Genomic DNA, 24,435 nt, shown 5'->3' with positions numbered 1-24,435 from the left:
ATATCTGTGTGTATGCTTATAACGAAAATCGGATATAACAAAGGTATTTTCCTGGTGGATGGGACATCGTTATAACAAGCTTTGACTGTATTCTTGGATTGAAGGCAATATTGAAGTGACCATATGTGGCTGCTGAAGACAGTAACCATGAAAACAGATGTTAAAGGGACTGACAACCGATTTTTAAGGACCTAGTTTTTTGTGGCGCAATGCAACGCTCACCCTTGGTAATGTTTACATCGACAGTGGTTACTTCCAAAAGTGCGTGGGTATTCAGTAAGCATAATTTTTCGATCTGAATAGCCTCTAAATGAAGTTTCTCCTCCAGCAACGCTGAGAAGTGAGAGCAATGTCGATAGCCTGCCTTGCAGATTGTGAAAGCCACCCATCGTTTGCTTTCACGAGTGAGTGTAACTGTGGTTAACCACCTACATTTTGTCCTTTTCAACCACTTTTGAAAATAAAAAGCTGGTGCAATAAGTTCACATCGTTGTACAAACATTTCTTATATTTGTACAGAGTTTTTCCTCAAGTGCACGCCTACGTCATGGCTGGCTGGCCCCCGTCATCGTTGTTCTGTCGATAGACGAGCCAAGCCAATTCATCAAAAACGAAGGCGAAGAGAGAGCCAGTTTTCTGCTCACTAGAAACGAAGGCTTATCTGCACATTGTGACACAGGAAAAGCTTATAATAATAAAAAGTATGCTGCATTTTATAACTAATAGAAAGACCAGGAACCATGTACACTAGTAGAAGGTCATGTGGTGGTCAAGTCTCAATCAGCCTTTTTCGTCAAGGCATCAGGTATAGTTGCTGTGTTAGAATGCCATCAAGAAAATGGCATGATGGTAGAACATGTGTACGTATGGCACTCGCATGAACAGAAGCTGACTGTGCTATAGTGTTCACTGGCAATATTGCTTTGGGTACATAAGAAGGTGTCCAGAGCACTCTAACTACTTGAAGGAAACGTTTTGCAGCCGTGCCCTCAATTATACATTAAAGGGAGTGCTCACCTTACACACACGGGCCACACGTGAATAGATGACTTTGCCGCAGTTGATGTACTCAACAGCACTCTCCCGGAAAAAGAAGAACACGTGATCTCCAATGTCAAAGGAACCCACAAAGTTGGGCTCTGCAAAAAAGGATGGGGGAACGGGGCACAACAATGTCAAAAGATTCACAGTACAACATACACAGGTTTGTAAAATGCACACTGAATCACAACATACACTTCAAAAAAAGAAGTAACACGTACAGGCAAACATGACGCCAATATGAACCCGCAAAAGTTCTAATATATTTCGTTCATATCACGTAACTTTATTCAGTTGCCTGTTCGTTAAGATACATAACATGTTATTTTATTTTTCTTGCAATGTGCAGGCCCAGTAAACTCAAAGCCATTGGGTGGTCAGCACTTGAGTGATCCACAAATGACAACAATGCACTGAGGTAGGGTCACATTATTGTAGGAGGTGCCTGCAGAAGAGCATGTAAGCCACCTCAACAGTGAGGGAAAGGCTCAGAGGCTACTTCATTGTAAGAGCATTATTAAAGAGGGCAGTTCCCTCCAGCAGTACCTTCGCTTTCTGCAGGTTTCTGCACACTGCATTCAGATAGTATAAACAACTTATGATAAACATCCAGATTGAGGATTCGGCAGTCAAAAACGTTGAGTTTTTCTGGTAAAAGCAATAAGCAAACCATTCAAATACAAACCAGGGCCACAAATTATTTAGATAAATTTGGCGCCTTCACTGTGGACTTCTTCTTTGGGACAACCTGTGTTTTAACCCTAACAAAATGCAAGTGCTGCAACAATTCCTTGGATTTCAGAACCAATACTGAGTTGAAAGATGATCAAAGCAAGTGGTGCCAAAAAGGAAATGAATGTACATATTTATGTTCCAGTAAAACTATGTTGCAATAATTACAAAAGGTAGTGTATTAGTAGCAATATAGCAATTACAATTAACCCATGGAAAAGGTCAACTAATGCATTCATACAATGCTGTCATAACTCAGTCATATACAGTAGAGCCTCGTTGATACGTTCCCGTTACGTACGTTTTCCGGGGGCCAACGTTCGCAATCGAGAACACAAAAAATGACACAACTTAGTTACACTCATTTATCGGTTCATACGTTCCCAGAAAACACCGAGTTTTCGGCACCTATGTTCAGTACATCGCTAAATTGCGATCGTATGATACGTTTTCCGGCTGCTAGATCCCGTGTAAACAAGAAAACGCGCGATGAGCGCACAATCCGGAGCAGTATATAGCTGCCCACCGCAGCAGCTTCACCGCAATATTCGCCCACCCGTTTCACGTCAAAACACCGACTCATACTGTTTCTCATTTCGTTATCACGAAATCTTTTCCAGGGTCCTCGCACACGGCATTCACAGCTATAACCGCCAACCCTATTGCGATAAGCATCTACGCGTATCTGTTATACAGCGCATGGTGCCGTCGGAAGCGTAGCGCAAGCTTTTAACAGACGACAACCGAAACGCGCCACCGTTCCCTGCCGCAGACCGAGATCGTGTACGCTTTCCGGCCACTAGATCTCGTGTTAACAAGAAAAGGCGCGAGACGCGCGCGATCGAGAACAGTAGCCGCCCGTCTCACGTGAAAGCGACGGCGCGCGCAGTTTCTCATTCCGGTACTAACGAATCTCTGCCCGGGTCGTGGCACGTCGCATTCACAGCTATCGCCGCCAGACCTATTGAAATAACCGTCTTCACCTATCTTTTTTACAGCGCATGGGGCGTAGTGCCATTGGTAGCTTACTGCACGCTTTTAGTAGGTGATAATCCAAACCCACCGCCGTTCCCTGCTGCAGGCGGCGCGATGTGCACGGGCATCAAGTTTCGCTTGGGCGGCATCCGGCGTTGCCCACCAGCTCGACGTCACTTCAGTTCCCCATCGCCCTCTTAAAACGCTACGCAAATAGGAAAACAACAAAACGCGTCTCGGGCCGCCGGAGCACCAACCAGCTCGATGCGCGTCGGCGTCTCGTGCCGCGACGATCCGCGCGACGCTTGGCATTACCTAGATGTGAACAATAGTCGAGTTTGTTGCATTTTTTTTTATTTCGGATTGTACGTTTCCCGGTTAGTACGACTTTTCTCGCGGTTTCTTCCAGACCGTATGAACAAGGTTCTACTGTGTTTTCATCACTATCCTCAACATTATACTACTATATACAATGGCTACAGGAGTCAGTGTTTCCAACGAAAGCAGTGTAAGTAAAGGAAACTGTTCAGAGAGTGCAGACTATGTTCCCCTGTCAATGTGTACACACATCTTGGGAGAAGTTATTCCAGACCCATGCATCTTATGGACCAGAGAACTACCACCTAGAATGAGTTTTCCCACTTGCAGTGCAACGAAGTGACAACAGCTATTCAGCAGTGCAGAGTTGCTTTCAAGTGAAGACCAATCTTATGCAATGCTTATGTAAACATTCGTTCTAATGCACAACAGTGGCTGCTAGGCCATGTGAAATGGTACATTGCAGTGGAACTGCTTAGTGCACTACTGGCTGCCAAATCTGTGTCGTATTTATCTCAATATCAACAGCTTCAGAGCACTTTTCATGGTTATGCGGGACAATGGTTGTAGGTGTTTTTTTCCAGAAAGGTGCTCTGAGGAAAACAAACTGTTCTGAGAGCGCAGACTTACTGTCAAGCCACATGGAGTCATACTTGAGGGTGCGCATAAAGAACTCGCTCTGTTCGTGAGTTGTCCTGTTGAAAAGTGCCGATCGAAAGATCACAGTGTCAGCCTTGGTAAACTCGGCGACCGTCCCACTGTACAATCCTGGCATGTCCCCAGGATTTCCATGTTCTGTAGGTGGCACACATAGACCCAGTAAAAACATTTTGCAACAGCTGAAACTTACACCAATACAAAGAGAAAAATGAGTTTTATCCAAAGCACATGACATCCAATTTTAATGAGAAATGCAACCAATGTTCCAACAGCGGAGTTGGCACTCAGAAGAAACCACTTTCTTAAGTAAAATTGCAGAATTCGACATCCCAAGAACATAAACTAAAGACCAAAGAGGAGAAAGAATGGTACACTAGCAACACTCTGTTTGCAAAACTGTTGGTTGCATATCAACACACCAATGACAGCATTTCAACTGTTGAAAATAATTATATAGTTCTATTTTTCAAGCAAACAAGAACTAAACATTTTGTTTTGTTCAGTCTTCCCTCCAGAAAGATAGCATAAAAAAAGCTAGCATAGTACTTCCTAAAACTTAGCTGTGCTAACAAAAATTCCATTAATAACTACGTGTACAAAACTGAGGTCAGTTGAAATACAGTAGACGTCCTTCAAGGCAAACTTGAAAGAATTTTATGGATATATCAAGAAGGTTAGTAAATCTGTATGGGACACTTTCACCAAGAACAGAGACTTGTGGTATGATAGAAGGGAATAGTAACATTACAGGCACAAGGTGCCAGCGCCATTGAATTTGTCAAGCAGCTCCCAATGACATCAGAGACGGTACCAAATAATGGTAAGGGCCAGCAAACTGGTTATTACTAAAGAAAAATGCTACATTAAAGAGCAAGAAAAAATACAGCCCAGCAAATTTTACGAGGCAGCATACTAAGTGAGTTGGCTGCCACTGCAAAAATAAATCCCAGCAAAGCAAACACAAACATTAATAAACACAAGCAATTAGATCAGCCTGTTGTTATTTGCGTTTCTATTTATCTACACATTTTTCTTCTTGATATTTGTTGCAGGCATCTCCAACAGTAAAAGGATGCAAATTTGCAATCCAAGTAATGTCTCAAATTTAGCAGAATAATGCTGTCGCTAGCACAGTTTGTGCATGAGAAAGATTCAGGAGAAAGCAAAAGAAGGCCATGTAATTTTTATTTCTTTTGCTAAAAAGTAATCTTTTTCTCCTCTGCAAACACTAAAAAATTGTTACAGAAGAGTAATCCATCAAGCTAACTTGACTTTGTGTTTGTGCTTTCAAGTCTTTCAACGCAAAAGTAACAAAACCAATATCAAAGCTCATAGCATGTAAACATAATTTAGCAAGTTTATATGCTAAAATCAAGATCAGAGCACAGGTAGGTAAAGGAGCTACTATATTGTGTATTGACCAGAGTTCTAAAAAAGTATTTTTGTGAAGCCATACACATGAAATGTACCCTCACACATAAACTAAAGACTGAAGTGAAGGAACATTCTTAAAGAGTGAAAGCTGTTCCAAATTAGTACTGACATTATGAATGTTTTATTACTCTTACAAGTTGTTATGCCATACCTGAATACCTCACAAACAAAGGCACAAATGAATGCTTTGAAAGGCAACACAAGACCTGACTAATGGCAGTAAAATTTTTCGCCAACAATATAAACCAACAAAAAGGTCTACAGCCATAATAAAGAGTTTGTGACATTGCCTCAACTCACCAACCCAAACAGCTGTAGAGTTATCATCGGGATCGAATGGGCATTTTCCTATACCCCGGCCAATGTCTCGCAATGTCAGCTGACTTTTCGACACTTCTGTCAAGTTGCTGCTCTGTAAGAGAGATCACCCACACACACAGTTCAGGAGCGAAACTGTACACTATGATGCAAAGTGGCTTAACAAAATGTGTTGCTTTGCTGGTTGGTTCATTAACAAGCACACACCTTAACAGGAAAAAGGAAGTAGATCACCAACACACACAGTTCAGGAGCGAAACTGTACACTATGATGCAAAGTGGCTTAACAAAATGTGTTGCTTTGCTGGTTGGTTCATTAACAAGCACACACCTTAACAGGAAAAAGGAAGTAGACACAAAATGTATTTCACCAAGTAACCAAACTGATGAATATGTAGTTTAACACAATGAAACTAAGTGCGTGAGCTTTCAGAAAGACAAGAAAATGCTACAGTAATCACAATAATTGTGACCACGATATACATAAAAATGATGAATGAGCATGCTGCACCTGCATTTCATCCCTATGCATTAAAAAAAATTATTTGACATACTTCACAGATAAAAATCGATAGTTAAGCAGCTATGTGCTGTGAATACATGCCTCAGGCATGAGCAGCTAAGAACGGTGCACATGAGGGCAAAGAAAATGCCACAAACACATGCTCAGTAATACCAGGGAGTTCGAAAATAAATATGTGATGGATCACGCCAAACAAGACCCCCTCATAACCTTCTCCTGGGGACTGAACCTGCAGTGCATCACAGCCGAGAAGAGTCACTGAATATTGCATTAATCTCTCACAGACTTAGGTGTTGGCTGTACAAACAAACAGGCTCCAGCTCCCACCTACAGTGAGGAGGTTCACACACTGCAGCACTTGAACAAGGTGAAAGTGGGGACGTCAATAACACAGGGAAGGAAGAGGGAGAACCTTTGAGGTTACAATTGGCTGGAACATTTATCCATGTTCGCTTTGTGGTGAATTTCCTACCACATTGCTGACCTGTCACAAACAAGAACTACAAGCTGTAGTCACTATCCACTGTAGTCTCATTTTACATGCCTGAGTGGTTAATGCAAACTCCACTAATGAACATCTAGCCCTAACATTCACATGTTATGCGCAAGAGGAAAGGGTTCAGTGGCATTGAAAATTATGTAGCTAAATTGGAAGCTTCACTACAAAAAAGTAACTCTAAACAACCATGTAGTGGATTTTAAGAAAATTCTATAATTTTTTACAGCACAGGCTCTCACAGCAGTTCATGTATGCACATGTTTTAGCCCACAAGTGCATTCAGGGCATCATTGGGTTTCTCGAGGGTCTCATTATGAACTACTGAAAGAAATGCCTCGGAGGGTCAATGGCGACCAACAGGCTGCTTAATGTCAACACAGAGGTTGCTACAGCAACTAATATCACCAGCTTCTGATTGCTCATTGGCGCTGGTAATGAGACTCACATTCTTCTCTAAATAAAAAATTTCTGTAATGTTTCCATAACGTTCCCACAGAACATTTAAAACTCCCATCTGTGATCACTGCCACTGTCGTCTGTACAACAGACATCTCAAGTAAAATTGAATGGCTATTTTAATGTTGGTATGCAGTAGGCTATAGTGCAACAGAGCTTTACAATGTGAAACAAAGGCTAACCACATGCCCCTCCCTTACACACATTTTTGTAGCAACAAAATACAATGCATCAGTGCATGTGCTAGCCATGAATTTGCATTGCAAGCAATACAGCCTTGTACAGATGGCTTCTTTCATTTTTAGGAAATTGATTAAGTTTACTTTAAAGCTGAAGTGAGTTTAGTTTTTGGAGAACACAGCCCAAATAAGCTCTATGAATGCCTGTTGGAGAATTAAAGCTGTTTCGTTAACTATAATATTTGTACAATAGTGTTTCAAAAGATTATTAAGTCACACATACAGTAGAGGCACAAAAGCTATGTGCCCTGTTTATGCAATAGTTTTAAGTCCCTCTTAGCTCAGTGAAGTTTAATAAACATGACTGCAGTGCTTACATAAATTTCCATGTCCCTTGGATTCTGTGCATTTGTTCCACATATGTAGAGCTTTGTTCCATCTCCAATGGGCTGGATAACCTTGATGTGGTTCCTGCACTCGTAATCCTGCAAAGAGGTTCATACAAATGCAAAACACAGTGCTGTGAATAACGGGCAGGAATGCAGCATGAAAACATAAAATGCAACAACCCAAGACAAACCTTGCCTTTTCCAATATGCCTAAAATTACTAAAAAGCAACAATAAAAACAGTGCATATTTATCAAAACTTTGTTGCAAGCGATGGAAATAAGCTTTTACTGAGCAATCTGTCTGTTCACAGTGAAAGATGTTCAAGCACAGGACATATGTTCACAAAGGCACAAGTTGCTTTGGCACAAAGTCGATTGACCATGCTTCATACATGTATTACTAATTAGCCACTGCTTTGTAATAGCCATACATCTATGGTACAATTTCTGGTTAATTAAAAAAAAAGGTCATGCTGGAGAGGCTGACAGCATGTGTGCTATGCTGCTACGTACCTCTCGTTTTCCTTTGTAAACACAAGTAGAAACAACATCTTTGTTGGCACTGAGACTCCGGTCCTGAAAAGGAAAGCAACCATGAGCAACAGGACATTGCTCACAGTAAAGACAATATTTTGACCTAATATTTAGCTCCAAACAACATAGTTCACACTCAATACAGTGTGTCGACCTTTCTAGTATGAGGGAGTGACAAAGAAAAACAAAGAAAAAAGAAGCAGAAAGTTTATGCAGCAGTTTAATTTTGAACATTTCCTTCGCAATTTTCTCCATATGTTTAAAAGGGTAAGAAGTGAAGGATTCCAATGTCTGGTGCTAACATCCTTATATATGAGTAGTACAGATTACTAATTAACAACATTTATTAAGCTGTTACAGTGCCCAGTAACAATTAAACAATCAATCTGTAGTCCCTCACTATCAGCCCACTTACAGAGTTTGTACAAGTTTCAGAGACAAAAATTCAAGGGTATTCAGGGACTTTCAAAGCACCATCAAAGCTTCTTCAATGCTGTAGAGCCATATCTCATGTAGCAATTTTTTACTATAACAATGTTTCCGAAACATTATACGTAGCTTTATTGCACTGAAGATACAAAAATTCCTTCGTTCCTGCTGCTTATTCATTCCTGATGAGGAGCGAATACACAGAATTAATGTTAAAGGGAAACCAGCACTCTTGCCTACTGTCGGGTTTTCCAGTTCCGTGAAAGTTGTTGTATGAAGGAATGTGTATGCATTCGTGCTGGCTTTAAATTTTTCATACATATCATTGTTTCTAAAATGGGAAGTTTCCCAGGTCCAAGTTAATCTACCATAGAAAGTGGACCACACAATTTATTTGAAGACTGTATTATTTAAGAAATTCAAGGGTTTTCAAGGGAAAATAAGTTTTCCAGAACTTGAAAATGTACTTTTCAATTTCAACGGTTTTGAAACCTTTTTGAATATTTAAAGCACCCTGCTTGAACTTGTAAGGTCAGAATGAAATAAAATAATTATCTTTTCACATCCCTATCCCATATAAGAAGGGAGCTGGACAACATACAAAACTTATAGAGATCAATAAATTAAAATTACCAATAATTTCTATAACACCAAAATTTGATCAAATATGCAGTAACAACATCAGGGGATATGAAATAAAGCATGCAAATGACTTGTCAACAATCACTGTAAATATCAACATGAGTAGCTTTGATGTAATAAGAATTGCTCACCTTCATAATCAACAGCTCACTGAATGAGTGCACAGTATAGCAAAACGTCTCGCAGCATGATCCAATCTTGTGCATAAAATTAGGAACTAACAAAGGATGTTCTGCTTACTTGCTTATCACAATTACATGCAACACACCAACTAAAACGAAGAGCTCCCGATACACTGTATGTTTTCCACAGGTAGCTGCGGTACTGTGGGAGCATATGTGAGTATGTATATGTACAACATAAAAATAATGGATGCACTTACATTGCACTTGGTTCGATTAATATTTGCCAGGTTGAGCCGGAAAACTTTGTCCCTGGAACGTGAAAATTTCACAATATAACGCTACTTCTTTCTTTGTATGACTGTGGTGCTGCAGAATAATGCCTCTACTAGCAAAAATGTATAATACGAGTTGCTTACATGCCACCAACAAAAAGAATCTCGCGTTTGCGGTCCATGTAGAATGTGCGATAGTACAGGCGCCCACATGAGAATTCCCGAGTGTGATCTGCAGAAAATAAAACACAATGTGTTAGTAAAAACAGTAATGCTTCTTCTCCCTTTATGCTGCACACATACCAATGACAACCACTTCTCGACATATGAGTTACAAGTGCTCTCAGAGGGGAGGGACACAAATGTACCGGTCAAAGCATAAAAAGAAATGCCTGATCTTGTGCTCAAGATGGCTAACTGTTCTAGATCATGTGCTGAAATCAAGAAAGTACCGCAAGGCAGATTTTTCAACACAAGAACTGCTTAGCATTCATCATCAAGTGCAGTTTGATCTTGAACTTCCAAAGTAATTGGAGGTTGAGTGTGATCAGCCGTTCTCATTCATATCAGGCCCCTTTGCCTCTCGCCCGTGTGGAACTAGTAAGAGAAGGCAAAACTGAGCCTTATACATAGCATCAACACAAAATTCCAACCGGTTGGGAGAAGTACTGGTCAGGCAATAGGTTTGCCACTTCACAGTTCCCTCCACAGCCCCCCCCCCCCCTCCCGCACTCTTCCATAACACTGTTACAGACAACTCACTACCTCACTCACTTGCTATATAAAGAGGGACACAATGGTAATACAAATTCAGTGTGCTCCTTCAGTGGCTGTGAAAGTACTGAAAAAGTGAAAACCTCTATTGACTTACCCACTATGCATGAAATATTAGGGTGCCATGCGTGGCAAAGAGCCCACAGGAAAATGGATAGTTGAATCAATCAGCAGTGACAAACATTGGAAGCAATATCCTGGAGCTATTGTTTTGACGAGACGAGATGTCTTTGTCAGGCTAACCCTGAACCAAAACCAAGTCCCCTTGCTGAAACATTTGCTCCAGGATGAAGCTTCCCTTGTCAGCGACAGCTAATCAAGTGTGCAGTGTGGTGGTTGCACAGGAAAGTAGACACTGCCTTTCTATATTTTTGCACACTTAGATTAGCTACAACAATATTTTGTTTGTTCATGGATCTCATGCTCTCAGATGGTGGGATAGATTGAAAACTTTAGCACTAATGAGCTAAGTTGTGGTACGATTTTTACGAAATTTTATTGGCTTGTCACCTTGTCTCTAGTACAAGACACTGCTACACTCAAACGTATGCAACAAAAGAAATGCGAATGTAATACGCTAAAGATTGTATATGCTAAATCGACCACAAAAACACAAAAAGGACGGTGGCACTCCCCTCCGAGCAATGAAATGGACAGCGCAAAAAAAGCACAGCCGCTGCGCTCTTCACATTACCGCCGTGTGACTTCTGCTCTCACTTCGCTCTCTGCTAAGCGTCAACCACCGAAGAACACTGCCCGAAATGTGTCCCGCCGGAGCGCCTGTCACCGGCCCCGAACCAAACCTGGCGCCACTCACCCCTGCGGTGCCTGTGGGCAAACGTCGCAGCCGCGGGCAGCAGTAGAAGCACCACCGCCGCCGCCAACAGCAACAGGAGCGGCAGCGGGGGCCACCGCCGCGGCACAGCCGCCACGCACGCCGGCAGTGGTCGGCCCATCGGCGCGCCAGTCAACGCCGACCCGTGGACGGAAGCCGTGGGCCAGCGAGCGGACCCTCGCGTCGGCGTGCCGGTCGCCGCATAGCACAACAGCGCCGATGATCGCTGACTAGCACTCGACAGCTGAGCCGGCCGAGCGCACACTGCCGTTCTCTCAGCAGGCGGCGCAGACGGGGCGCGCCGCTCGTTCGCGCTTCCCTTGTATACGTTTTCTTTTCCTTTAACGACGGCGGCGGCGCAACGGTCGCCTTTCCTGCCTCGGGCTGTCCGTCTCTCTTTTTGGCCCGATCGATGCACAGGGGGGTCACCTACGCACTCAGTATTTCCATCCCCCCCCTCCACCACAGGCCCCGACGCAGCCCCGCAGCACACTCCGGCGTCGCACCTAGACGTGCCGCCGCGCTGGCCGAGCGCCCACGGTCGAATGCGCTTTCGAGCGCATCCCCGGCCGCCGCTATCGGAGCGCCGTCCCTCTCCTCCCCTTCCCCACGATTTCTCCCGCTTTCCCATCGTCCCGAACGGTGCTCTCCCGCCGGCACACACACGCACTCCCCCGGGAAGGGAACGACGCGACGCGACGCACGGGCGTGTGCATCACCTCACGGAAGGACCTGTCCGCGTTGTATCAACATTCGCGTTGATTGCGCCGCCGTCCCATTCGAGGAGGAGGAGGAAATAGAGAGGGTTCGCGGCACACGCCAGTTTACCGGCGCCGGGCGCTGCTGGCTGCGCGGTACCTGCTCTCGCGATCAAACGCGAGCAGCACAGGGCCTGGCGCAGGTGTACTTTTGCACTCGCCCTCCCGCGCCTTTCCTCTCCATCCTCGCACTCCCGCTTTCGGTTTCACCTCTCCTGGCGCGTGTTTGCCGAAGTGAGCCATGCGCGTCGCCGGCGCACCGCGTATATAATGCACACGAAGCAGCAGGCCCACTGCCGACATAATTAGTAGCAACGAGCACGGCGACGCCCGAAAAACGCACCTAAATAAACGACTCGCGGATCCGGACGCAAATACGCGACTGCGTTCGGCTGGCCTTCGTGGGCAGACCTGTTATCCGCGCACGAAGCGACCGTGGGCGCGTATGATATGAAAGGGCCTCACTATTTGCTGGCGCCGACAAACAACTCAACTGAATGATATGGTACGCAGGGCGGTTGAGGTCATAAGTCTCGGTGTTCTGTGTTTCCGTGCGCATAAACTCGTCTAGGTTTTACCGCTCTGTCTTGCTGACCACGCAAATTGCTTGCACTTGCTCCTTTTGTTATCCTTGTGCGTCCCCTTTGTATGATGTAGTTCATCACGCATTGGCCAAATCGCTGTTCATGTTTAGTCGCCCAGTCGTGTCCGACTATCCGAAATGCCATGCATCTAAGCACTCTAGCACTGTATGTCTTCCAGCGCTTCGCGTAGAATGCTTAGCCATTCGGGGAAAAGTCGACACGCACGTGGTCTCGTGCGTGTCGACGCATTCGCATAAATGTTTTCCTGCTCATGTTAGTCTTACTGTTTTTTATCTGAGCTTTCTGTATATGTATATTTTCTTTCCGGAGTCAGTCCTTGCTGTACCAATGTATTTCTGTAGTGCCCCTCTGCTACAGTGCCCTTGTGGCGCTGCAGGTATTCGAATAAATAAATAAATAAATAAATAAGAACACGGAATCACAAGACACTGAGACTCTCTTGAACTCTGCCCACGCGAGTTGGTTAAGGTTCATCTTGCTTGCAGCGCTCGTGGCGTAAGCACGAGAGAAGCATAACTGAGAAGGAAAAAAATACAAAAAGCCAACCTGTGCGCGCATACACTCAAACAAAGCATTTTCAAGCAGAACTTGAACTCACACGGAACCGCGTGACCGCGTGAGAACCAATCTACGGAGCCTTGATCAACACCCTCTCTTGAGTAGCTTGCTCGCGCGGACTCGCTCGCACGCACTCCGACTCGTACCCATTCGAGCTCAGTGGGAGCAAGCCGAAGGTCTATTTGATTCGCGTGCAATGCCTCAACTATATAGCCCAGCCGGTGAATGTAGTTCGCTATTCGTTCCAACAGTGTAATATGAAGCCATCTGAATGTCGCGATTCGCTTCACACGGAGCAAGCTGGTTCCGTTCGCGGAACTTGCTGGAGAGGCGCAGTACACGCCTCGTGCCCCATCTGTCGGACCAGTTCTGCACGAGCATTGAACTGGCACCGAACTGCCGAGAACTACATACACTGCACATAGTAAAGTGCGAATCGAACGAATATTCACTCAGGTGTGAAAATAAAAGTCGGAGTGACAGACTCACACCCACCCGCTCGCACTCGCAGCAGCTCTGTGATTCGCTCTGTACACCTCTGATTCGAACATCCGATTACTGCTGATATATTTCGTTATTGGGCGAATAAGCTGACTATAGCACGCTTTACAAGGCAATGATTTGGGGGAGTTTGCGAATCCATGGCAGGGCTTTTCAGAATTACGCAGAAATTACGGGAACGACAACATATCTGCCGAGAGTATCAGGCGCATTGCAGGTGAAGTTTCAATTAGTTTTTAGCAACTCCCTTATTATGCTTATCCTCGCTTTTTTTTTTACTTATAAAAACAAAACATACAATGTTCGGTGTTTGGTTCGATATTCAAAGCCTGCATCTTTCGATCAATCGCATCCGATTCGAACGCTCTTACTCGATCGTGAGCGAGTCCGTCAACCTATACGCGTAAGATTCATGTCAGCTGCATGGCTCCGTAATATACTGTCCAGCCATACCGTTCACTGCCGTCCGCTTCTTTCTTTTTCATGCATCTACCGCGTCACTATAGCGCCCGCCTCTCATGATAATGATGGTGTATGGATTTTTATGACGCAAGGGTAAGCTATGACCAGAGTCCCAAAACAGCACTTTCTTTAAGGCGCCCGTCTTTCAAGGGACTCTCTCGGAATCTCACATACCACAGCCGAAATATTGCAACGACTGCTTAAGAACATCAGTCAAGAAAGACAGGGCAGATGAATTTCCAAAACCTCGACTCGCAGCATCCTCAAATGAAGTTGCAACATAGATCTCCTTCCCCTTTCAAATCACGAATGCGCACGTTATCGCTGGGCGCAAACGCAAAAAATCGAAGACGGCTACCAACGGTGCAGGTGGATATCAAACAAATACGGCGCAGCAAGTGAGAATCAGGTCGGCGAAATTAATAAAAAAAAACAGACAAACAAGAAAGCCAGCGTTTCCCTGGTCGTAAAGCGGTCATGAGAGCAACGACTACCATGGAGCGACGTCACTGCCACAGGAACCAAGAGCAAGCGCAATTCAGAGATAACCAGCCCTATTACCACAGCTTCGCTAGGCGAGAGTACTCCAACGTAGATGAAATTGCCCGAATATTGACTCTTGAAAAGAGAAAAAAAAAAAGATTGAAAGGGACGCGATAACACACGGGGGCTTCTTCGTGTCTCAGGTGAGCCAGAACGGAAGGGCAGGGCGGAGGAGTGGGAGGAGCCGCATTTCCAGTTAATGGACGGCGACCACCGAAGGCTGCGCGGGCAAATATGATTATACGCATAAAACACGCCCTCTTGCAATCTAACGCGCTCATCTCCAAACAATATCGGTTGAAAGCCGAACGCCTGTTCACCCCATCCGCAAAAGGTATCATTAGGAAACGGAAAAAAAAAAAAAAGGCCCACTGGCGGCTTCTCTTTACCAATCGCATACGATGGCTTCTTTCCCAAACAGAGTAGAAGGGGGTGGGGAGGTGATGGCTGCATGGTTTGCATTACTGGACAAGCCACGGTGAGCTTCCCTCTATATCGACGTCTGCTTCATCAAACGATCTCTGGAGAAGCGCGCGTCTGCCGCAGCGCGGCAAAGCGGACGTGCATTGAACCGAAAAAGAAAACAGAGAGAGAGAGAGAGAGACCGGCATAAAAAGAAAATGTGATCTATGGCTCGGCGATAGGAATGAATGAAGGCCGGCGCGAGCGAAAACACCAGTCACTCGCTCGTTTGCCGAGCGTATGCGATGATCGATGCTCTATGCCCAAAAGTGGCTTCACTGCACTGCAAACAGAAAATGCGGGGAGACAAACGTCGCAGGGGAGACGGACGCTTCCCGCCGCGCCCGCTCGGGTCATTGTACATTAAGCGGACCACAACGGCGCGGCCCGTTCACTTTATCCGTAGGCAAGGAGGAGCGAGAGAAAACGTGTTCACATTGACTGTTGCTGGCGTTCTGTGCGCATTCCGAGTTTTGTTGTCTGTTCTCCGTAATAACTGCTAGGCTGAGTGTTTACTCCGGCTGCGTCTGATCAGTGCACACACGTGCCTTTATTTTTTGTCTTATCTTTCTTAAAACTACCCGGTAACCGTACCCTTTGGATTCCTGTTCGGCCCAATAAACGTCTGACGATTTGGATGTTCTTTTTTTGTTGTTGTTGTTGTTAAACTAAACATTCCATCCCATCGATTCCGTCGTTTGCCGTTTCCCTTTTCCAACCGGAAAACTCGGCAAATCCGAGTGCTGGGTCTGGCTGCAGCTTTTGGGCGCAGCGCCCGGGTTGCAGCATTAATTAAAAAGCTTTCCTTCTTTCAGAGACACGGGCGGGCGGCGTGGCCGCAGCTGTTTTCGACTGCATTACTATGATTATTCGCTCTGACTTAGTGAAAGCGAAAGACAAAATCCTAGCCTGAACCGCCGTTCCCTCGAGCAGATGGGAAATCTCGCTCTCGATGAAGCCTCGCCATAAGGCGCATAATGTTTGATTTGAATATCATACGTATGCTGTAAGGCCCTCACTGTGCTTGAATTCAAGGCGTTTCTTTTTTCTTTATTGTCATTGTTGTATCTCTTTGTGTACGTCGCTGTCATACAGCGATAAGCTCTCGGACTGCGTACGTAGCTCGTCGCGGCTCCTACACAGCAAAGAGAAGTTCCGCGACCAATCTTTCAATTACTTAATCGGCCGAACGCCCAATAGCGCGTTCTGCGTGCGCCGTCTATGTACAATATACAAAATCCACAAAGAAATGACAGGAAAATAAAAAGGAAAGAGCTAAAATATAGAGAAACGCGCGATAAGGTCCGTTTTAACAAAAAGTCTTTTTTTTTTTCCTGCTCGCTTGCTTTTTCTGTCTGCCTTTCCCCACTTCTGATAAAACGCCTCGCGTCACTCTGACAACCTCGACAACTTATGGGCCGCGATTTCGATTTGCGGCGCCACCCTCGCTGGCGCACCAGCAGCGACTATACTTTTCTCTCGAACCCAGGGCTCTGAAAATCACAGAGATCCATGGTCCCGGACGAACACAGCGCGCTGAAGTTTCTGCCGTGGCGTCTCGCACGGGAGATGATGTATACCGCGTGTCCCGAGCCAACACCCTCGTACCAACCCCCAAAAGATCCCTCCTTCTCTGAAACTCACACTTTCGCTGTTCCTCTTGTTTTACTTTTTTTTTTTTACGTGAGCAACGAACACATCAATTCCAGGCGACCGAAATTTCTCCGACTCGCTCCCTGCCCGCGAGCTCAAATAAGAAAGCATCGATGCCAAGTACTTCAGTGTATGTAGCGGCGCATTTTTGGCAATTGCCGTGACATCGTTGAGTAATAAAAAGAAAAAGAAGATAGAAAGGAAAGAAAGAGGAGGATAGATAGAAAGAAATGAAGAAAGAGAACGTCGCCCTCGAATCGTGGAAACGGGAACGACTGAACGAACAATCAATCACGAAGGACTTCACGACCGTCGCGACCATTTCCTACTTCTCAAATAACCCGTTATCGTGCAAAAGGGAGACCAGACTAATAAGAACAAGAAAAAAATGTGCAAGCGCGGATAACTATACGCGAATTCACGGCACAGTGAGGCTGGATGCACGATATTTCCATATTATTATTTGTGTTCATCTCGTTTCAAGTTCAACAAAAAAAAAGAAAGGGAAAACTGGCCGAGAAGTGTCATTCTTACACGCAGCACGTCAGAACGTCCGCACACCCGGCGGACGGGCGATGTAAATCCGCTGCCTTCCACATCCTGCAGACAGCGGTAGAGCGCGTTGACAGACAGACGCAAGACGGCGAAGCCAAGACAAAGCAAGGCGCTACGCGGCCTTCACAGTCAGTACTGCAAGAGCACAAAAACGAACGCAGAGGCTAGCAAACAACCAGCGAAAGAGACGCCGGGGGAGAAGAAAAGAAGCACGCGCGATAAAACCGAACGCAGTCCCGGGTTGTTGTTCTTCCCCCCACTGTTGGCACGATTCCCGCCGGCCCTGCTCGTGCAACAATTCACGTACCGCCTGACCTGTGCGCGCGCTCCGCCCGGCTACACCGCAAGAAGGGATAACATGCACGAATAATCTCGTTTCTCCTTAACACCGACAGCAAGTAGCCTGGTGAGTCACTTGCGACGCGCCTTCACCACCCACGCGTGGATGGTGAATGCGCGAGTCATTTGCTCGCTCGTTAAATGTGGCTTCTCCGCAATGATAGTCGCCGTGAGGAGAAGCCCGCTTTACCTACCCTTTCTGCAAGTAACCGCAAATAATCAAATAATTAATCAACCAATCAATCGATCGATCGAAGGTATTTATTAAAGTGCCCAGGAACAACCTCGAGGGTCTTTATGCTGGCGCACTCGGCGAAACAATGCACAGGAACAACAGTGCATGCTCACACACACACACACACACACAAAGACACACACACACACACACACACACACACACACACACACACACACACACGCACGCACGCACGCACGCACGCACGCACGCACACGCACACGCACACACGCACACACAAAATAATAATTTCGCGAATACAGATTTTAACAGAGCATAAAATGTGTACGTGAAGAGGATACAAAGCGAAAGTGTAGAAACAGAAAGAAGGATTACAGAATGACGGAACACGCAACAGATATGAGAGTTTTTGTTCAGTTATTGAAATTCATCTGCAACTCCTGTCAGGAAAATATTAAAATTAGGCATGAAGATATCCAGGCGCTTTGAATGGGCGTTATATGTCGCCTGCACTCTAGGTAGAGGGTAACAAAAATCTGAAGGCTGAAAGGCGCGCTGTTTCCTTGTGCCTTTCCGCGGAATGTAAAAGCGCACATTAGAAAGCAAGTGCGAGCAGCAGATTTTTCCATGTATTGATTTGTGGAGAAAAAGGACATCCGATTTATTGCGTCTACAGGAGAGGGTAAGTAAAGTGAGCGTCTGTGTTTGCTCTATGGAGATGGAAGGCTTTTGGCAGAATCTATGTTTAATATAGATGTGAACTTATTATTATTATTATTATTATTATTATTATTATTATTATTATTATTATTATTATTATTATTATTATTATTATTATTATTATTATTATCTGACAGGCAGTTGCAGCGCACTGTCGTATTTTCGCGTAACGACAGTAGTTAACGCGAGACCATGCTAGAAATGCCGAACGCCAAGCGGTCGAGCATGTAGCATGTGTACCGGGCGAGTAGCCTGTTGATGGCTGATGCGGCGAATAACAAAGTAGACAACGCAGAATGACACCAGGACGGGCTCGTGTGCCTATTTCTAGCCTCTCTCGTTCACTCATTGTTTGCTGCCACGCCCGAGCGTAGTTGACAGCAAAAGCATCACTAACACGCACAACATTACAATTTTCTATTTTTCTAGTGACAGGTCCCGCGCACACGGCAATCCGATCATGGTTGCAAAGCGTCGCGCTGTATAGAGCTAAAACGGTTAATCACGAATCGCGAAACTCAGACAATATTCAAAGAAAACAGAGAACGCACAGAGATTAAAGGACCACTAAAGAGGAAATTTATTGATTCTGCATCAGTAAATTAGCTTTCTACAATATCAAGAACAGCACTCTTATCACGATGAGATGCTTGGTAAGCGAAGAAACGAAAGCGCAATAACAAATGACGCTTTGCGACGCCTTCTTGAAATTCCCGCACCAGTTCGCTGTGACGTCATGGATTTTCAAAGCGTCTTCTATGGCCTACTTAACTCCTTAGCGGTAAAGATAGACTGCATTGTGTTCTAAAGGAATGAAGGATTGAACAAGGCGAGTTTTGGGAACTTTTGCTGGGCCAACGCGCCCTAAATACGCAAAGACGCTTTGCAATATGTGGATCCACAGTGACGTACCGACGTCGGGGATACGGTGCGATATTCAATAGCTGAAACATTGACCCTCATTTACTCTTGCGTTGAGCTACCTTATATCTCGAAATTAACGACAACAATTTTCAAGGAACGTTGTGTCCGTCTGAAGTAATTTAGTGTTTTGCTTTAGTGTCCTTTAAAACAATATAACACAATAATGGACGTCATCTTGTTATTATACGCGAAGCGTAAAGTTACCGGAATGAACAGAAATATGTTGAAATAACGAATGGATTAAATGCTGTATTACAAACCACCGTTAAAGGATAGACCACCAGTTACACAGTGAAATAAAAAGGAGTCCCTTTGACGTTTTTATTGTGCTGTACATCGGAGGAAAAGTTTAGCCCGTTCCTTGGCGTTTATGACTGAGGGCTGCCTTCGTTCCGGTTTCTGTAAAAAAAGTTTACTTGCAAATACCGCCAGCTCTGTTACAGGACCTTCGGCGAGCAAACCTCGACATCATCATTCCACCTCCAAGCTTCTTCGATTCCGCTTGGAGGGCAACGCCGAGACGCGGCCACTTTCCGGTGTCCAGTAGCAACGAAGTTTGCGTTCACCTACAGCCATCGAGTTCCACAGAAAGCGAGTGGAAAACCGCGTACACTCAGCTTGCCAAAGCAGACCGTGGCGGCAGACACACGCGCTCATGTGCGAAACGAAGTAAGCAAACAGCGCGCTGTTTTCTTTGGAACGCCGAACGGAGCGCCATGTGCACAAGCTACAGCGCTGTGGTCGAACAGCAGTGGCGGCCAAGCCGTTCCGTTTGGGTAGTTAACGAACTGTGCACGGAGGGAGGGGGGATTCGTTCTTAGAACGTGCCGTGTACCGGAAGTTGTGCGACTCATCACGCGAGACGGTCAATACCGCACCATATAGGCGCGCCGTATAGAAAGCGGCGTCGGCCACAAAGCCAGACTGCATGCGGCTGGTGTGTCGGCTGGCTCTTAAGCTATCGGTCCTCGGCGGACGGCCCGCACTCGCACATGAAGGACGCACGCACACACCGCTGGAAGCGCAAGGGCCGGCCATGGGCGTAGCATGTACGCCGATGCGAAACACGAGAATGCGGGCACACAGGACTCGCTCAACAAAGCCGGCTCGATTCCAGCGATGCATTTCCAGAGTACTTCGTATGCGTATATTACACCACGAAGTGCACTCTCGTGTGCGGCTGAAGGTAGCCAGTACTGGGAAATATAGCCGGCCGGCCGAACGACAATGGCCGCACGTGTGCCTATTGTTTGTTTCTCCGCGAACTATGCAGCGCCCATATCTGGGAATCACATTTCAGAGTCGGGTATAGATGATAGTGCAGGATAACACGTGTTTTTACTTAAACGTACCCGCAAAATGCATGAGGAATTTATAAATAAATAAAGCGTCGTATTCAGCGAGGAAAACAGGACGCCAAAGATTATCACACTGATAATGCATGTAAACGTGGCACGAACAATAAACTCAAACGCATACCCAGTGCCTTTTTTTTTTTTTTTAAGCGATAGCTTTACTGGCCGCGAACTTGCGATTTCGCCGTGGCGGTGCTCCGAGGAGGCACATGACGTCACACCGCGTTCCTTGTCGTTGCCTTCGCCTCCGCTCGCTTCGCTAGCTGCGTCGCATGCCTGATAACATGTCGGAGGATTGTTGAGGCGGCAGTATGGACGGCGATAATCCTGATAAGCAGGAGGAGGCCTGGAATCGACATCGGAACGAGATGAAGAGGGAACGCATCGCCCAGGAAACAAACGAACAGCGCGCCGAACGACTGGCTAAACGCCGCAACATAGCTAGACAACCAGACTAACCTGGACTTGCAATTAGGATTAACCAAGGCTAACCAAGGCTTAGCTTCGGTACGTATATCCTGGCATAGCCGAGCTAAGCCACTGCCATTTTTTTTTCTTTCTCATTCGCCACACATGTTCTTTCTTAAATCTCTAAGAAGAAAATATGAAGAGATAGGAATTTTAAAAAATCCGAGGATACCTAAGCACTTCTTATGAGTTGTGAATACGAAAGCATTAATGGCCCATTGAACATCGCTGAGTGGTCCTTCGAGTTGCACGCGAGCGCGTTGAGACGCTTGGCACGTTTTCATTCGGCCTTTCCGAGGCGCAGTTAGAACGCAGGCGAGAGCTTGCGCGGATAACACAGGCTTCCGCGAGGGTTGCGTGTCGTCGATGCCCTCTCTCCTCACGCAGCACCTGGCGCATTATTGCTGCAGCAGTTCTTCCATTTGGCCCGAACAAACTTGTGTATGGCAGTCTTGGAGTCACTGAAGATAATGTCTGCCTGTGAATTTGTAATGGCGAAAGCGATGGCCGCCTCCTCAACCATATACTCTGGGGATGCAAGGATGACCCCCCCCCCTCCCTCCAGAATTAGGGGAAATCCTGCTTCCAGACGACTGGGAGACCCTGCAGCGCAGCTCGGACCCTAGCATCACAGACCGGATCCTCGCGCGCGCCTATGAGGTCACCGGTAGGCTTGACCTGGTGGCCATCTAGTAGGGCGATGTGACCGGGCCCTACACAACTATCCGACTAAATAAAGGCCTGCCTCTCTCTCTCTCTCTCTCTCTCTCTCTCTCTCTCTCTCTCTCTCTCTCTCGCTCGCTCGCTTTGCTCCGTCGATGCGAGCTCGTGACGTGGCGTCGCAGCCAATGGGAATTTAGGTGCAGTTTGTTGCTACAGACGCCGGACGCCGGCTTTTTCGCTCATTGAGCCATTTGACGCTTTCGCATCAAACAAAATTTTTCAATTTATTGCGCTTTCAAATAACAGTGTACCTGCCGCTCCTTCACGACAGAGTAGCCGCACGTCCCATATTTACATAGGGAGTTCTTCTACTTCGCAGATGAAGCCTGTCTACGCTTTTGCTCAAAAAAAAGTAAACGCACTCCACCGGGAAACCCTCAAACATGGGTGATAAATATAATGGGACCAGCAGTTACGCCTGCACAAATGCACACACACACACAAAAATACACCCTTTGAGACATCTCCGCAAATAATGATCATCATCTATCTGCCTAGCTTGTTTTTGCTTTATTCTTTCATACTCTACGCTCGCAACTTTCCTGTCAAGAACGCTGCGTCACCCTGGTACGCGCACAGAGGGTTACAGGAAAATGGAGACCTGAAATGACCAACACCGGTCGAACGAGAGATGTATCGTGTTCGACTACTAATGACACCTACATGCCAATCGTGACCTGTTAATTCACCGGAAGCGCAGCCTTAAAAGAAATAAAAGGCATATAATGCAGATGAAAATTATTCTTTGGAAACAAGATAACCTCCAAAGGGTGCCGAACTTTCTTACGAGTGTAGAGATCACGAAAATATGAGAACGTCATTTCTGAGGTAAGCACGAGCTGTGCACAGTTGAAGTTACCTTCTCCTTGTCTACCTGATCTCTTCGCCTTCTTTCTCGTGATCGTTAAGCGACTATTCTGCTCAAGCGATGGTGGCACTAGTCATTATCCAAACGTCAAGTTAGCTTACCTGCGTTGCAGTTCTATACACAAACGACGGCGGCACTAATCATTACCCAAACGAATACCGAGCGCCCACAAAGGGTGTTCCTACGTCGTCTGACCACCGCCCCTGACGTCCTCGCGGTAACGACGTCGACGCAAAGTTCCACGTCTTGCGAGCTGCGAACGCCAACTCGGAAATCGGACGAATATACCGCCGTGCCTCGCGCGCCCTGCAAATTATAAACTGAAAACGTGGCGCAGCAGTCACTCTAACTTGGAACATATTACAGGGTTGAGAAGGGACCGTTGGCGAGTTTTCGGAGGGAGAACGCCGCTTTCTTCGAAATCCGCTGTTGTGCGACGCCGCCTGCGGGGGTTATTTTCCGAGAGTTTCCTAAAATTCACACAACGCTCGCGAGGCACATACCACTTTCTGGTTCGCTTTGCTTTTAATACCGCAATAGCCGTTCCATTTGGACGACCCCCGTATATCCTTTGAAAATGGTTGGTGCGCTCCCGCTATACGGCGGTCGTTCCTCAACGTCAGCCATGCGCGGTGCCCGTCAAGGCTGTTTCTTTCAGCGGGCGAGTCGCGCACACCGCGCAACGCTGTCCGGGTGGCCGTCCCACTTCTCTCCATGCGGACAAGATTAATGGACAGAATCCATTAATCTTGGACTCGAAAGCAGCGCAGCCTTATGGCAGCGAGAGAAAGAGAGACAGAAGGAAAAGAACGCCCGCGACGGCCGGCAGGCGGCGAAGCGAACGCAGCGTCGGGCTGAAAAAGTAGCCGAAAGCCCGCATACTTAAACGGGAGACTGAGCAAAATATACGCGTAGATAAATATACTAAAGTAAATTCGTTCATGACACTCCTGTAATATTAAGTAGGCGACGTTTACCGAGAGCGGAGCTCAGTCTTATTAAATGAGCAAGAAAGCAGGTGGCGATGCAGCCTTGAATTTCCCGCACCAAATCTCCATTACGTCAGAGATAGGAGGCAAAGTCTGGCACCGAGGCTAGTTAATCATTTAAAAAAAAAAACTGCACCGCAGAAGAAAACGGACAGAAGCACGGTGACCCAGCGTTTGAAAACCTTTTCTGCACATGCTAAAACAAAGAGCGCGAAAAACGCTGACAAAGAGGCGGAGCTGAACACTATCGGTCGTAAGAAGAGCGCTGCCGTGTGCCTTTCGCGAGCTAAGTTTTAGCAATGCAGTACAGACATACCCAAGCATTGACTATTTCCTTCACCACAAGCGCACGCACACAAGAAAAGAAAACCCTAAAATAGGTGGAATACCGTAAAATGCCCGATTTTCTAACGCAAAAAAAAAAAAAGCGACGGCGCGCCACAGTTCAGGCACGAAATTCACTATGGAAAGTTATTGCTGTATAGTCTGCTGCAATGACGATCATTATTTCGACCAAGTTAAGGGTTCATTTTGAATGAAGAACCAATCACTGCTGCCAGTCAGCATAGTGCTCATGTACAGTTAACGCTGTCACGCACACTATAGCAGCAAAGTTCGAG

General features: G+C 46.0%; 1 protein-coding gene across 2 annotated transcripts in view; it reads right to left on the bottom strand.

Moving 5' to 3' along the window:
• The window catches only part of Sema2a (Semaphorin 2a), a 98,851-nt gene that overhangs the window by 42,081 nt on the left and 32,335 nt on the right, over window positions 1-24,435 (bottom strand). The window contains exons 1-8 of one of the 2 annotated variants that reach the window (XM_075680185.1): window positions 11,119-11,632; window positions 9,672-9,759; window positions 9,513-9,564; window positions 8,039-8,101; window positions 7,513-7,620; window positions 5,461-5,572; window positions 3,697-3,861; window positions 1,018-1,139 (exon numbers count right to left, since the gene is read on the bottom strand). In XM_075680185.1, coding sequence (XP_075536300.1) covers window positions 1,018-1,139; window positions 3,697-3,861; window positions 5,461-5,572; window positions 7,513-7,620; window positions 8,039-8,101; window positions 9,513-9,564; window positions 9,672-9,759; window positions 11,119-11,257 — 849 coding nt within the window. In that variant the 5' untranslated portion in view covers window positions 11,258-11,632. Of the gene's footprint in view, window positions 1-1,017; window positions 1,140-3,696; window positions 3,862-5,460; window positions 5,573-7,512; window positions 7,621-8,038; window positions 8,102-9,512; window positions 9,565-9,671; window positions 9,760-11,118; window positions 11,633-24,435 lie in introns of those variants that run through there. The other variant, XM_075680186.1, reaches the window with a different exon arrangement.

This window comes from Dermacentor variabilis, chromosome 2 (genome assembly GCF_050947875.1).
Source record: "Dermacentor variabilis isolate Ectoservices chromosome 2, ASM5094787v1, whole genome shotgun sequence".
NCBI lineage: Eukaryota > Metazoa > Arthropoda > Arachnida > Ixodida > Ixodidae > Dermacentor > Dermacentor variabilis.
The sequence above is the reverse complement of the archived record's forward strand: the minus strand, read 5'-3'. Positions and strand labels throughout refer to the sequence as shown.